At 37.3% G+C, this 11,727-nt stretch overlaps 2 protein-coding genes across 2 annotated transcripts; one reads left to right on the top strand and one right to left on the bottom strand.

Moving 5' to 3' along the window:
- Positions 1 to 85: 85 nt before the first annotated feature.
- On the top strand, positions 86 to 7,695 carry lrrc47 (leucine rich repeat containing 47). The gene is made up of 7 exons (XM_073867905.1): positions 86 to 731; positions 904 to 1,371; positions 1,540 to 1,656; positions 3,954 to 4,069; positions 4,382 to 4,489; positions 4,818 to 4,902; positions 7,323 to 7,695. Exons 1-7 carry the CDS (start codon positions 150 to 152, stop codon positions 7,542 to 7,544), a joined length of 1,698 nt encoding a protein of 565 aa, XP_073724006.1. The 5' UTR covers positions 86 to 149; the 3' UTR covers positions 7,545 to 7,695.
- Positions 7,696 to 9,148: 1,453 nt separating this feature from the next.
- smim1 (small integral membrane protein 1) lies at positions 9,149 to 10,987 on the bottom strand. Its single transcript, XM_055167441.2, has 3 exons — positions 10,823 to 10,987; positions 10,290 to 10,406; positions 9,149 to 9,554 (listed from the first exon to the last, which is right to left on the bottom strand). The coding sequence occupies exons 2-3, from the start codon at positions 10,379 to 10,381 to the stop codon at positions 9,431 to 9,433; spliced, it is 216 nt and encodes a 71-aa protein (XP_055023416.2). The 5' UTR covers positions 10,382 to 10,406; positions 10,823 to 10,987; the 3' UTR covers positions 9,149 to 9,430.
- Positions 10,988 to 11,727: the final 740 nt, after the last annotated feature.

Genomic DNA, 11,727 nt, shown 5'->3' with positions numbered 1-11,727 from the left:
ATATATAAATAATCTTTCATCGCTTAAAATGTGTCAGTGTTAGTAATTTTAAGATCAAGTTTGTAAAAAATGTAAAATATATACAAAAAAATATATTTTAAGCTCTTCCGGGTTGTGTTGCGTCCACGTTCCGGGTTGCGTTGTACGGCATGGCTGAAGAGAATACCTCACTGGATGTTTGGCCAGAAATAGAAAAGGCAGAAAAAGAAAACAGACGTGAGCTGGTACTTCAAGGATCAGCTGTTGACCAAAAGATCCAGGGTTGCGGCGGGATTCACCCGCGACTTTATTCCCTCACGCTCCTAAACTACCTGGAGATCAGTCAGTGTCCCAGTCTACATCAGATCAGTGAAAGCATCAAAGATCTGTCTCATCTGCAGAGTCTGATACTCTGCAGGAACAAACTCACGTCTGTTCCGAGAAGCATCGGTGATCTGAAGACGATCAAAGTCTTGGATTTGTCTGTCAACCAGCTGCAGGTTTTGCCTGAGGAAATCTGTGGGCTGAGCGAGCTCAACACTTTAAACGTAAGCTGTAACAGCATCACGGCTCTGCCTGAGGGTCTCAGCAGGTGTGTGAAGCTCGCCAGCATCAATGTATCCAAAAATGCGCTCTCACGGCTCCCTATGGACTTGTGGTCCTCCAAGCTGGAGCTTCTTAGCAGCATCATCGCATCAGAAAACGTGATAGAGGATCTGAGCAGTGAGGTTCATAACCTCTCAGCTCTCAAGGTGCGTTCACGAGCAAAAATTACCGTGGAAATTAATTTGTACTATGTCTGAATTTGTATGTTTATCTACATTTTATAAAAAATTGTAAGTTATCTTAATCAGTGTAGGTGTTGTGTTATCGATTTAATTCATCATTATGGGATTTATGGACCCTCACTGTTCCTCATCTCAGGTTTTGGATCTCTCCAGCAACAAGCTCCAGGAGCTCCCATCGGAGCTGGCCGATTGCTCCAAGCTGAAGGAGATCAATTTTAAAGGCAACAAGCTGAAGGACAAGAGGCTTGAGAAGATGGTGAATGGCTGTCAGACCAAATCTGTGTTGGACTACCTGAGGGCAGGCGGGAGGGGGAAAGGAAAAGGCAAGCAGCAGGACGGAGAGGCAGGTGAGAAGGTGGATGCCGGACGTAACGCCTCAAAGAAGAAAAGTGCTGGAAAGAAGAAGGGCAAAGGAGAAGTAGAGGAAGTGGATGAGCTTAATCGGATGGTAGTGAGAGTTTTGCACCTGTCTGAAGCACCTACGGCTGTTACGGTGAAGGTTTCCCCTGGTGTCAAAGACGTACGCCCATACATTGTGTGTTGCATTGTGAAGGGCATGAATCTCAGACAAGGAAATGCTCTTAAGAGATTTTTGGTTGCTCAGGTGAGGAAAGTTTTAAATGATAGACTTAAAGTCATTTCAGTTATATTACTTCTGATTTTTGTATTTGTATACAAATGACCTTTTTAGGTCCTTTTTTGTGTGTTACTATATAATGTTATTGCATTTAGTTTTTTGCTGATATAGTGTCCTCTTTCAAATCTGTTTTAGACCAAACTTCATGATGAGATATGTGCCAAAAGGACGACTGCAACTATAGCGACTCATGACCTCGCCTTGGTGAAAGCTCCTCTTTTGTATGATGTCAGACCGCCACATACAATGAGTGTAAGAGTCTATCTCTTTTGTGTGCTTGTGTACATGTTTGAGTATATATGAGATCATGGAAAGGTTTATTCTGGCCATGTAAAAAGATGTGCTATGCCTAGAGAACTGCCATGTGTTTCCATAACGTATAAGCCATGCATTCCCATAATGTAACTTGCCATGTGTTGCCATAACGTAGCATTCCATGCGTTGCCATAACGTAATAACCATGCATTGCCATAATGTAACTTGCCATGTGTTGCCATAACATAGAATGCCATGCATTGCCATAAGGTAACTTGCCATGCGTTGCCATAGCGAAAAAAGCCATGCAATGCCATAGCGTAACAAGCCATGCATTACCATAGCGTAACAAGCCATGCATTGCCATAACGTAACATGCCAAGCGTTGCCATAACGTAACATGCCACGCGTTGCCATAACGTAACATGCCACGCGTTGCCATAATGTAGCATGCCATGCATTGCCATAATGTAGTAAGGCTGCACAATTCATCGAAAACTAATCCGAAATTACAATTATGGGTGAAACAATTACATAATTGCCAAAGCCTCAATTACAGCTGTCAATTTGTGCTCATTTCTGTGCATTTCAGCAGTATCTTTTGACATCAAATGCAGTACTGAATCTGATATTTTAAAATGGATAAGATGACTTGTCCTTTATCCATTAGTTTTGGATTTTTTTACTAACAACATAACTCCTGTAATTATTTGTTATTTAGATTATATTACTTTTGTATGTTTAGAATTTACCATGCAGCACAGAAAGTTATAAAACGTTTCAAAACTTCAATGTAAAATCTATTAATAGTCAAGAAAAATCACGACCACAATATTAATGTGAATAATTAACAATTATGATTTTTGTCACAATCATGCAGCCCTATAACGTAGCATGCCACGTGTTGCCATAACGTAGAATGCCATGCATTGCAATAACGTAACATGACATTCATTGCAATAACGCAACATGCCATTCATTGCAATAATGTAACAAGCCATACATTGCCATAATGTAACTTTCCGTGCATTGTCATAATGCAACAAGCCATGCGTTGCCATAATGTAATAATTCATGCGTTGCCATAACGTAACTTGCCGTGCGTTGCCATAACGTAACTTGCCATGCGTTGCCATAACGTAACTTGCCGTGCGTTGCCATAATGTAACAAACCATGGGTTGCCATAACTTAACAAGCCATGCGTTGCCATTACGTAGCATGCCATGCTTTGCCATAATGTAGCATGCCATTCATTGCAATAACGCAGTTTCCCAATCCTGGTCCTCGAGTACCCCCTTCCAGAAAGTTATAGATGTCTCCTTATCTAACACACTTGATTTTACTCAACAGCTTGTTAGGGAGACATGTTATCTATTCTGGAAGGAGACTGATTAGTTAAATCAGGTGTTTTAAATAAGGAGACATCTAAAACTTTCTGTAAGGGGGTACTCAAGGACCAGGATTGGGAAACACTGCAATAACGTAACATGCCATGCGTTACCATAACGTAACAAGCCATACATTGCCATAATGTAACTTGCCAACTTGCCGTGCGTTGTCAACGTAACAAGCCATGCGTTGCCATAACGTATCAAGCCATGCGTTGCCATAACGTAACAAGCCATGCGTTGCCATAATGTAACAAACCATGCGTTGCCATAATGTAACAAACCATGCGTTGCCCTAACGTAGCATGCCATGTGTTCCCATAACGTAGCATGTCATGCGTTGCCATAACTTAGATTGCCATGCTTTGCCATAGCATAGCATGCCATGCTTTGCCATTACGCAACATATAGATAACTTAATAAGAATTTAAAGAAAGAGACATGTTTAGAACATTTTAATCTGAAGACATTATGTAAGCAAATGTTAAACTTATAATAGTTTCTATAACAGAGTTCCCTGACATCTTTAAATATTCTTGATATTTCACATTCATAGCAGTTTTCTCTGCACTGCATAATAGGCCTTCCAGCTTGTTATATAACTCATCAATCAGAGCACCTTCACTGGTTACATAACAGCCAAACAGAGAAAATACAATAAATATTTAATAAGTGTTGTCCACACAGTTTTTATGCATGGCAGGAATCTGGTTTCAAAGCCCCACTGGATGATTAATGACACAAATGAAGTGATGAAGTCCCATAATCCTTAGTTTTAAATAATGAATGAATGGTCGTTATCTGGCTTTTGTTGTCCTCTTTGTTGACAGTGAATTCAGCATCTGCCTCAGATACCAAATTGGATTTTGTAATAATGTTTCATTCCCTTCGATGTGTGCATGCAGATAGTTCCTCTGGGTCGTAAGGAGATCAAGGCAGCTGATCTTCTGAAGCAACTCCAGCAGGAAGCAGATGAGCAAAGGAAACAGAAAAAACGACAAAATGTTTCAGGACTTCACAAGTGAGAGATGAAATGCTTGTTATTCTTTGTCATTGATTATGTAGTATTAATGCTAATGTGAGTTAATACCATTATAATGATTGAAATCATTTTACCGTGTTGTTTACCTTCTCTGCTCTCTCTAGTCTTAATGATCCGAGAAATATCCCTCATTTGTCAGATATTTAACTTGTTGTCGTGCTTAATTGATGTAACTTCATCCACGTAATTACACAGGCTGCACATAACACTAGGTGCAAATACTGACCTTTAATGGATTCATTACAGCTTTACTGATGTAATCCTGCTTTGTGTCTTTTAATTATATTACAGATACCTTCAACTCCTTGACGGAAAGGATCTTTATCCCTGTCTGGTTGATGCAGAAGATCATGTGATCTCATTCCCACCAATCACAAACAGTGATAAGACGAAGATAAACTACATAAATTATGAGGTTATATCTTAAGAAATTATCAGCAGTATTGTCTTAAGTGCTGATTTTATGTGTTTTTATGACTTCCTTATCCGGTGTCAAACAGAAGAGTTATCTTGCATAATTCCAGGAATGTCCTGTATTTCATCATCTGTTAGTGATTGCATCCATAAAGATGAAAATCAATATTTCAGCAAAAAAAATCATATTCATACATTCGTTTTTTATGTAAATATATAATATATTTGACACTTAAGCATAAACAACTATGTTGCAGTGTCTTGATGGGTCTTTAGTGGTTTTGTATCATAATTGTGTGTCTGTGCAGATAAAGAAGACCACACGCGAGCTGTTCTTAGAAGTGACAAGCTCCACCAGTCTGCAGATCTGTAAAGATGTCATGGACACACTGATAACAGTAAGATTACTGAGTGCTTTTTGCTCATTGTGTGTGGGTCATTTTGTATAGAATATTAATATAATAGAAAAATTCTTGCAAAAGAAATGATGCAAATATGGCAAAAATGTAAAATCTTCAGTGTTTTCCCATGCATTCATTTATTTGTGTCCACTTGTAGAATATTTTATAAATGGGCATTACATACATCACATCAAGAACTAGTGATTTGGCTTTGTTCTGCAAAAATACAGGATTAGATTAGTGATCCAATTTGACTACAAAGCTTTTGAACTCTGATACCCTTGTGGAAGAAATGAGCTCATCTTTTTGCATAGACACACACACGCACTCGGTGTACAGTATCACAGAGGCACATAATACACTTGCATTTCAAGTACACCTGACTTTATTAGCAGAAATGTCTGTTTAGTTTAATAAGTGCTAAATTGCATAAAATTCCCATTTAAAAAAAACATATATGATAATGGTGGTATAGAGGGATGACTCTTAAAGGGACATTCCACTTTTTTTAAATATGCTCATTTTCAGGCTCTCTTAGAGTTGGACATTTGATTCTTGCCGTTTTGGAATCCATTTAGCTGATCTCTGGGTCTGGCGCTTGCGCTTTTGGCATGGCTTGGCATGATCCATTGAATCTGATTAGACCATTAGCATCACACAAAAAAATAACAAAAGAATTTTGATATTTTTCCTATTTAAAACTTGACTCTTCTGTAGTTACATCGTGTACTAAGACAGAGCACAATGATATCATGCAGTGCCTGAAAATAGTCCCCTTGGTAACTTTTAATAGCAGGGGACTATTTTCGGGTGCTGCGTAATATCATTGTGCCTCCTGCAGCCATGCCACGGCAGCAAAGTCCTTGATTTTTATGCCAGAATGAGAATATAGTCCTAGCCATGTCTGCCTAGAAAATCGCAACTTCTAATTTTCTGTCAGTCTTAGTACACGATGTAACTACAGAAGAGTCAAGTTTTGAATAGGAAAAATATCGAAACTCTTTGGATATTTTTTAGCGCGATGCTAATGGTCTAATCAGATTGAATGGATTGTGCTTAGCTATGCTAAAAGTGCTAGCGCCAGACCTGGAGATCAGCTGGATGGATTCCCAAACTCTAGGGGAGCTGGAAAATGAGAATATTTTCAAAAAGAGTGGAATGTCCCTTTAAACATACTACAGTGGTTAGATACAGTAGTACTTATATTGATGATTTATGCAAAGCTCCAATAAAGTAAAGGAGGCACTTAACCTAAATGGAAAATGGTGACATGGAAGGTAAAACCGAGAATTTGGCTTCGATTGCAGCTGAGATTTTTACCATGATACAAATGACCTGTTCAGCTTCCGCACAGCCTTCTTTTACGGCAGCTCAAATAACTACTAAATATTTTACTCTGAGGTAACATACGACTCTCTGGATAATCACACTTTCAGTGCTATTAAATCTGTTATCAAGGTCATCGCATTCAGACTTTCATCAGCAATTATGCTGTTAGCTGCTGTGGCTGCCAAGATAATCTGCAGTTTCACATTGTAACTGCATCTGCCAATAGTTTTCACAGTTGTCTTGCTTTGAAATAGACACTAATAAAATTGGTGTATTTCAAGGATTACATCTTACATCAATAATTATGCAACAATGTTTATCATCTGCATGTTATATGCATGTGTTATATGGTCTTAAAGGCATACTCGTTTTTTTTTAAAATATGCTAATTTTCCAGCACCCCTAAAGTTAAACATTTGATTTTTACAGCTGATCTCCTGGTCTGGCGCTACCACTTTTAGCATAGCTTAGCATAATCCATTGAATCTGATTAGACCATTAGCATCGCACAAGAAAATAACCAAATATTTTTAATATTTTTCCTACTTGACTTTTCTGTAGTCACATCGTGTACTAAGACTGACAGAAAATTAAAAGTTGATTTTTTTCTAGGCAGATATGGCTAGGAACTATACTCTCATTCTGGCGTAATAATTAAGGACTTTGCTGCTGTAACATGGCTGCAGAAGGTGTAGTGATATTACGCACTGCCGGAAATAGTCCCCAGCTATTAAAAGTTACCAAGGGGTAGTACATGATGATGTAACTACAGAAGAGTCAAGTTTTAAATAGGAAATATATTGAAACTCTTTAGTTATTTTGAAGCGTGATGCTAATGGTCTAATCAGATTCAAAGGATTGTGCTAAGCTAAAAGTGCAATCGCCAGACCCGGAGATCAGCTAAATGGATTCTAAAATGGTAAAAATCAAATGTTTACTCTAGGGGAGCTGGAAAATGAGCATTTAAAAAAAAAGTGGATTATCTCTTAAACTCTTTTATATTTATATTATATTTATCCATTTGGCAGACACTTTTATCCAAAGCGACTTACAGTGCATAACAAGCTATACGTTTGGTTTTGTTTCAGAAAATGGCAGAGTTGAATAAGTTGACCATCGAGCAGAAGGAGGACGTGGGCTCTGATGAAGAGGCGGATGCGGTTCCAAGCTGTCCTGCAGAAGATCCACCAACTTCTGAACTCACCGTTCTGCAAGTGAAGGTCGTGGATGTGGATGGAAACCTTAAAGTGGTCTACCCATCAAAAACTGACCTGATTTCGGATAACACCAATCTAACAGTCATCCGATAACAAATTGCACTGTTTAGTTTCTTTTTTCTTGCTTCTTGCAATGTAACAAATCCAAACTTTTTCCATAAAGTATTGTCTGTCATCAAACATTACATTTAATTGTGATTCTAAATGGTTCTCATTTACTCTCCATAATAAAGTATCTATTACATTTTGTTTACTAGGTTTTTTTCAAAATTCACAGTCCAGGGATTTGTTTACCGTAATTCATCAAAATCATTATTGTCAATTAAAAATAAATGTGACGTGCCATGTTTTCACCCAACCAAACTTATTTTCTTGTGTATTAAGTTTATGTATCTTGTCCTTGAGTATGGCTTTTTACCCCAAAGAGACCTATTAGTATGTTTTTATCAACAGGAATATAAAAATTGGGGGTTTACAAGCCTCATAATGCAGTATTATTTTATTATGTAGCCATTTTAAAATACAGATCTTTAGCATTGTTTCCATCCTTTGCTTGTTTGTGCCTGTAGGGCACCTGAATGCTTGGGGTTTGGTTACAGATCGGATGACTGGCAACCTTAGGAAATGTAAAGAGGAGGAGAGTACGTCTGAGCTGTCTATAAGAGATAAAAGCAGGACTCGTTTTTGTGGGACAAGGCACATAAAATGCCACCTTTCTGAGACCACTTAAAAAGTTATGAAAATGACTCAGAGGTATGACGTTTGGGACCGCAGAACAAGATGGAAGAGTGGATGTAACAAAGCTTCTAACGTCCAAGAACATTTTCACAAGCTGGAAACGCTGAATGTCTCCAGCCCATCTGTGCCCTGTCTGGAAGTTATTGGCAAGAAGTCATCATGGGGGACATTTACTCAAAACAAAGATCTTAACAGCAAAGCAACTAAAGCAAACAGTGGCAGGTCTATGGCAAAGTGTAACTCGCTACCTCCAATATACAGCACAGGAATATCCACCACCTCCGCATCTTGCGTGCCAAGTTTGGGAGTAGGATGTCAGGAGCAGACGCTGGAGAAGAAAGGGAATATCATAAGGATGAACAGGGTATTGTTCAGCAGGCAAAAGCAGGGATGTCAGTCGACTGCAACATCCCAGCTAATCTGCAGCGGGCAGGGTGTCTTTACTGAGAAGGAACCAGACCCAATTCAAAGACAGGACAACCTAAAGACTCAACTAGCTCTGGGCACAGCAGAACCACAGGGTGTTGAGCCCAGTAACCTCAGTGATGCCAGTGACAAAGAAAGAACAGATGACTATTCAAGTGTTTTTAAGGGCAGATGTGCGCAGCCCCTCTCAGATTCAGCTATTGAGATGGACTCTCTGAGCTCGCAAAAGAAAGAAAATAAGGAGGTAACGGATAGAATGACAGACAGTCAGGAGGAGGAATATTATACTGATCAAAGGATCACAGCGTGGATTATCAAAGTAAATGCAAACTTGTTTTCTTCATCTGATGCAGATATTATAGATCAAGAACTAGAAGAGCAGGATGTGGATACTATTAAGATCATCTATGGACAGGATTGATGTCAAATATAAAGCCAAAATAGCAAAATGTATAAGTGACAGAATTGTTATGACAGACAAGAATAAAGGGATATTTAAGTTCAAAGAATTTTATTTAAATTGACATTTTATTTATTAATTTGAATGTTTTGTCCATATTGACATATTAAAGCTGTTGGGATACAATGGTACACAGTACATTTTTACATTTATTTATTTAGCAGATGCTTTTATCTAAAGTGACTTACAAATAAGAGAGCGTTTAACATTTTGTCAATGAGCTAACATAAAGTGCAGTTTACAAGGCCAGCAAATAAAAAAGTATCAATGCTAGTATATGCAATAAACATAATATACATTTTCTAATAGCAGTGCTCAGTTTATTTTTCATGATCCAATATATGAAGCTTTCTTGTCAGCATCGGTGAACGTAATATCCTGTGACGTATCCAAGCAGGAATATCACTACTATGACAACCACAAGTGCAGCCAATTTCATAGCAATGCCCAGTTGTCCAGTGCATAGTCTGTTACAGACCCTATATAACAACACACATGTGATTATTTGAGTTATCTGATGGACTCATTCATTTAAATGGAAGTAATTTTGCACAGACTTTGAGATGCATTAAAAGCATCTGCATACTAAAAAGTCTTATACAGTATACATTTGAGTAAATGCATTTGATAATGAATTAAACTAGACAAAAGGTAAAATACTAAAACCACTGGCTTTTGAAAAAGTAAAGTACACTGCAAAAAATGATTTTCAAGAAAAAAAATTATTTGTATTTTTGTCTTGTTTTCAGTAAAAATATCTAAAAATTATTATAAGTTAATATCCTTTTTCTAACGACCCAAGAAAATACGTTTTAAACCAAAAATATCAAATTTAAGTGATTTTGTGCATAAAACGAGCAAAAAAAATCTGCCAATGGGGAAAGCAAAAAATCTTGAAAATTTTTCTTAAACACTAAATTCAAGATAAATTGCTTATCCCATTGGCAGATTTTTTTCATTGTTTTATGCACAAAATCACTAGTTTGATATTTTTGGTCTAAAACTAGACTTATTGTTTTGGGTAAGTTTGCTTATCAAGAAAAAGCATCTTAATTTAAAAATTTGTAAATATTTTTACTGAAAACTAAGAATTTTTTTCTTGAAAATCATTTTTTGCAATGTACCTATTTTCAAAGCCGTAAAGATTTATAAACTGTTTGTATAACTTTATATTTTTAGTTTTTAAAAAATCTAGATACTATAAAAAATCTCACCCCATCAGTCTTGACTGTGAGTTTGGTACTTTCATGTTTATGTTCTCTTCACTCCAACGGTTGTACTCAACACTGGCCTCATTGGATTCCATTTCCCTTGATCTCTTTTGAAACCAGCTGCAAAGAAAACAAATAAAACCGCCTCAGGAAACACTTTTTCAACATAAGCTTGAACATCAAGAGCATTTCAAGAAAGTTTAAGACTACATCTTAATCTATGCGTGCTGTTAGTACTCCATAACTTCTGATTTAGTTATGAAGTTTACTGTGTCTAGTGTGTTTAGTGTGAAAATATCCAGTTGCATACGGGGAAGAAAGGAGGTTAATGAATAAAACAACGGCATCCACAGTGACTGAAGTCCAGTTTGTGGTGAAAACCAACATGCATTAAAATTGACATAATTTACAAATACTTTACATTTACTCTATTGTAATGCATGAAGCATCTAGTTTTACAAACCATTAAGCTATATTAGATTTCTCTGTTTTATAAGCAAAATGTTTGTTGCTGGAAGAAATTTTGGAATACTCACAGGTTCTCAAGATAGCAGCTGGAAAGTCAATCAGTCTTTCTGACACTTGTCTTATTTATGTATGTCAGTCCTTAAGAGCAGCGGGTCCATGAGGTCAATAATAAATCGTAAACCTTTAATCACATCCTATCACTAACTTCCTGCTGCGCTTGTAAATGTGATACACTGAACTGTTAGGTTCACTTAGTGAAGTGTTATATCTAGGTTCATATTTGATGGCTTTTGGCTTTAAATAGTAAAAAAAATGAAATATTACTCCAATGCAGTTGGAAAATCCTGCACTCCAACCAAATTATAAAACCAAATTAAAATTACCCATGCACACTGTCAGAATTTTTTTTTTACAAAACTGTACCTGTTCTGTCGCAGGTGCTACAGTCAAAGATTCATTTTTTGTAACTTTATGTGTATACAACACATTGAAATGTTGTACCTTTTGGGGTACAATATTATACCCTAAGGACATATTGTTTACCTTAAGGAACAATTTTGTAACAGTTAAAGGGTACAAAACAATTAACTGCACATTTAAAGAGCACCTATTGTCCGATTCACGTTACATACCCCAAAGTAAACGATGACGCGAGTTATCGCCTCCAACGTAACTCTCTTTTCTTGGACTACAACAAACACACGGATTGTAGGCAACAGTTTACTTCCTGGGATTGGTGATGTAGTAAAGACCGACATTTTCATATTTCATCCTTCTTATACAGCCTGTAAGTTAACTCCTGTTAGCATTGCATTGTGACTGAATCTTTCAAACATGGTAAGGAGCGTCAAATTTCTGGCTGACGTCAGAGGTATTCAGGCCAATCACAACATACAGATTAGCTGGCCAATCAGGGACACAGAGTTTTTAAAATCTGTGCATTTGAGAGTGCAATCTGGAGCTACAAAAATGT

This window comes from Misgurnus anguillicaudatus, chromosome 5 (genome assembly GCF_027580225.2).
Source record: "Misgurnus anguillicaudatus chromosome 5, ASM2758022v2, whole genome shotgun sequence".
Classification (NCBI taxonomy): Eukaryota; Metazoa; Chordata; class Actinopteri; order Cypriniformes; family Cobitidae; genus Misgurnus; species Misgurnus anguillicaudatus.
This window is presented reverse-complemented; position numbering and strand designations above follow the sequence as displayed.

Coding starts and splice junctions, on each gene's coding strand:
- smim1 (XM_055167441.2), bottom strand. CDS start 10,381: ATGGAATCCAATGAGGCCAGTGTTGAGTACAACCGTTGGAGTGAAGAG. Junction 9,555..10,289: donor TCACAGTCAAGACTGATGGG/GTGAGATTTTTT, acceptor GTTGTTATATAG/GGTCTGTAACAGACTATGCA.
- lrrc47 (XM_073867905.1), top strand. CDS start 150: ATGGCTGAAGAGAATACCTCACTGGATGTTTGGCCAGAAATAGAAAAG. Junction 732..903: donor ATAACCTCTCAGCTCTCAAG/GTGCGTTCACGA, acceptor TCCTCATCTCAG/GTTTTGGATCTCTCCAGCAA. Junction 4,490..4,817: donor AGTGATAAGACGAAGATAAA/CTACATAAATTA, acceptor TGTGCAGATAAA/GAAGACCACACGCGAGCTGT.